The 4,193-nt window shown below is 41.9% G+C and overlaps 1 protein-coding gene across 1 annotated transcript in view; it reads left to right on the top strand.

The window, feature by feature from the left end:
- Positions 1-252: 252 nt before the first annotated feature.
- Positions 253-4,193, top strand: part of LOC111088529 — a 19,931-nt gene continuing 15,990 nt past the window's right edge. Inside the window, exon 1 of the mRNA XM_022398957.1 lies at positions 253-400. Coding sequence (XP_022254665.1) covers positions 253-400 — 148 coding nt within the window. The remainder of the gene's footprint in view (positions 401-4,193) is intronic.

Raw genomic sequence — 4,193 nt, 5'->3', positions numbered from 1 at the left:
TGGCTTTGCCAAAACACTATGAACTTACAGAGTAAGGCTTTTGCTGAAAGTTCAGAGAAGTCAAACTTGACACTGAAAAAACTGTATTTCAGTTTATAGCATGTCTACAGCGATATTTCACAAGGTGGACTGACATGGCCAAGTGTGAAGATAGTTTTGAAGGACTGGCAGATATATTAAATATGTGAACAGTTCATGATCATTTTCTCCACTGACACGTCACTGTTCCTAAAGGACAGAGCACCAAAAGAGATGGATGAGATGATCAAGCTGGCAGAACAGTATATGGAAGCCAATGGAGAGAGTATAACTGGCAAGACCAAGAAAAACCAGTCAAAGTTGAAACCAGAGGTGGCTGACCAGAAGCAGGATGCCACCAAATGTGAACAGATATCAAAAGGTAAAAAGAAGGGATGCTGCGCTTGTTATAAAATGGAACACATTGTGATTGTGTGCAAGACTGTCACCAACAAGCAACAGCAGAAATCTCAACATAAAGCAGCTGGAGCTACCTACAAAGTTGGTGCTGGCAATAAACAAGAAAAGAGTGACTATCACCATGAGTGTTGCTGCCAGAAGAAACAGAGAGAACTCATCAGATTCACCACAAGAAGATTAATTAATGCAGGATTGATAGTCAGCTCAAGTTAGCAAATGGGTCAATCAACAGTGCCAGTGTTGATTGGAGCATAAGACAAACATCGAGAGGTGCCAACAAACCACAACATGCCATTAGGTGAAGGTTTTACACAAAAGTGAAAGTCCTATGAGACACTGGGTACAGCTGTGAGAACCAGTCTAGTATCTAATGACCAGATGACGGGCAAGGTACATCTGTGTGTGCTGATTGATGAGAAAGTGAGAAAGTTTACCATAGCAAGAATAAAGGTAGACACTCCATACCACGTGGAAGACCTTGAGACTTTGTGTATAAATGAACCTATCTATGACTTGGTGATTGGCAACATACTATGCAGTAGAAGTTTGGAGGAACCAAACAGAAAGGAAACTGATGAGGCATCTGCAGTTACCACAAGAAATTGAGAAAAACAAGCAAGACACCAAGCCTCTGCAAGTTCCAAAAGGTGACATCCCGATTGTAGGTCATTGGGATCTGAAGGAAACACAGAAGAAAGACCTTTCACTGCAGAAACTTTGGGACAATGCCCGGGAGAAAGTTGAGCACAAGACAAAGGGGAAAAAGACGTACAGAATGAAGGACTAGAAGGGAGTGCTGTACCAGATCTATCAAGACAGTTCTACTGGGGAAATTAAACAGATCATAGTACCAAAAGAATGCCAGACTCAAGTGATGAAGTTGGCTCTTGATTCAACTGTGAAAGGACACCTAGGAGTGAAAAAGACAGCAGACACAATCACCAGCAACTTCCATTGGTCGGGGGGTCATTGGAGATGTGACCAAATCCTGCAGGTCATGTGACATCTGCCAAAGGACAGTAACTACAGGAAAGGTAGCCAAGATGCCTCTCATACAAGAACCATTCAGCAGAGTAGCTGTGGACTTGATTGGACCACTAGCACCTGTATCTGACATGAGCAACCAGTGTGTGCTGACAGTAGTTGACTATGCAACATGTTAACTATGACTCTCTTAAGGTAGCCAAATGCCTCGTCATCTAATTAGTGATGCGCATGAACGGATTAACGAGATTCCCACTGTCCCTATCTACTATCTAGCGAAACCACAGCCAAGGGAACGGGCTTGGAGAAATCAGATGAGTTTGTGGATAGCAAAGATAAAGATGGAGAGAATAGCAAAAGCCTTCCTGGAAGTGTTCTGCAGAGTGGGATTTCCAAAAGAAGTCTTGAGTGACAGAGAGACCCAGTTTACCTCATAACTGGTACAAGAGGTGTACAGACTCATCAGCACTAGGCAGCTCTTTACCACCCTGTAAAACCCCAGATGTAATGGACTTTGTGATAAAGTCAAAAGGAGTCTTAAAGAGCATGCTGAAGAATATGTGCCAGGAGAAACCACATGACTGGAACAGGTACCTGTAAGCAGTAGTATTTGCTTACCGAGAAGTCCCACAAACAAGTACAGGATTTTCACCCTTCAAGTTATTGTACAAAAGAACAGTATGAGGTCCAATGCAGATATTGAAAGAGCTGTGGACAGGAGAAGAAGATTCAGAAGAACACATACCAGTACATGTTAAACATCAGAAACAGACTGGAGGTGACCTGTCAACTCACTCGAGAAAGCTTGTATGCAGTTCAAAGCAGTCAGAAGCACTTATATGATAAGAAGGCCAAGAATCAATGTTTGAAGGTAGGACAGAAGGTTTACCCACAGACAACTACAAACTCACTCTGCAGTGGAAAGGACCTTTTGAAAGTGCAGGAAGTGGTCAACAGAAAGGACTATAAGGTGAAAGTTGACGGGAAACCAAGATCTACCTTGAAGAGGTACTTTGAGAGGGAAAAAGACCTAACAGGTGCAGCTATTGAGGCACAGATGGACATTGCAGATGTGGCTGTCATAGATGCAGTACCAGAAGATGATGACTTTGTCATAGAAGATGAGGATCTATTAGACCTAATACCACTAGGTGGAGATGAGATGTATAAATGTCAACATCAATAAAGAACTGACTAGCAAGACGGGCCTTTTGCAACACAAGATCGAAACAACAACCAGGAATCCAGTCAAGTTGAAGCCTTACCAGATGTCCTATGCAATGAGAGACCTGATCAAGCAAGAAGTCGAGGTAATGTTAGAAGCTGGAATCACTGAGCCTTCGAATTTAGCCTACTATTCACTGGTAGTATCCGTGAAGAAGACTGATGGCTCAAACTGCTTCTTCATAGATTTCTGGAAGCTGAGCTTCGTAACAAAGTTCAACTCTGAACATATAGACAACCCAGAAGCTATCATGTTGAAACTAGACAGGGCCAAGTTCTTTACTGAGATCGACCTCAGAAGAGGTTATTCCAAATGGAGACACAATCTAAAGAGAAGAAAGCCTTTGTGACACCACATGGATGCTACCAGTTCAAGAGGATACCATTTAGGTTAGTCAACTCAGCACCAACATTAAACCACATGATGAGAAAGATACTGCACAAAACCACCAACATTGAGCATTATGTGGATGACATCCTGACCCACACAGCCAGATGGGAAGACCACCTGTAGAAACTCAGAAAGCTGTTCGGGTGTGTAACAACAGCAGGTGACCATCAGACCCTCTAAGTGTTACAATGTACTGGACTTTCTTAGACACAAGGTGAACCATGGAAGAGAAGAAACTAAACTGCATAGATGCATCAGTTCCAACTACTAAGCAACAAGTCGGATCCTTTCTGGGGTTAGCGGGACACTATAGGAAGTTCATCCCAAACTATGCTGAAGTTGCTGCATCACTGACTGACCTGATCAAGAAAGGCCAACCCAACAAGGTGAATTGGGAACAACCACAGTAGATAGCATTCCAGAAGTTGAAGAACATGTTAGAAAGATTGCCAATCCTTAGAATGCAAGACTTCAACAAACCAATCATCATTCAGACCAATGCATTAGACGTTGGAATTGGAGCAGTACTTCCGCAAGAACATGTAGGCAGACTGTTTCCCATTAGTAAAAAGCTGTTGAGTAGTGAGAACTACTACTCTGTGATTGAAATAGTGTCTGGCCATCATACTTGCCATCTAGAAATTCTAGAACTACCTCTATAGGTAGGAGTTCACCATCCAGATGGACCATCAGCCCCTTGCATATATCCACAGTTGCAAAATCAACAGTGCTAAGTTCATGAGGTGGGTGTTGTACCTCCAGAACTACCGGTTACATATTGAGGCCATCAAGAAAACTGCAAATGTTGGTGCACAGACTGTACGAGTAGACTTTGTGCATGAACTGAAAACAGTTTTTGTATATAGCATAACAAAATATTTTCATTATTTTTCTTGAATAGGGGCTTATTGTTAGATACACACGACTGTTTTCCTTTAAATTTAATGTGAGAATTATGATTTAGATAGTTATATAGCTTGAGTGTTAAACTTATTTATTTTTAGAAGCAATTGTTTATTTCATTTCCATTTCGATTTTTCAATACTAATATAAAGGCTTGGTTTAGCCTGAATTTTCATTTGTGGTAGTGTCCAGGGTCACTGATGAGGAGTGGAATTCTCAGAAACTAGTCTGGCTCACAGACACACCCCCAATG

Source organism: Limulus polyphemus, unplaced genomic scaffold (genome assembly GCF_000517525.1).
Source record: "Limulus polyphemus unplaced genomic scaffold, Limulus_polyphemus-2.1.2 Scaffold3955, whole genome shotgun sequence".
Classification (NCBI taxonomy): Eukaryota; Metazoa; Arthropoda; class Merostomata; order Xiphosura; family Limulidae; genus Limulus; species Limulus polyphemus.
This window is presented reverse-complemented; position numbering and strand designations above follow the sequence as displayed.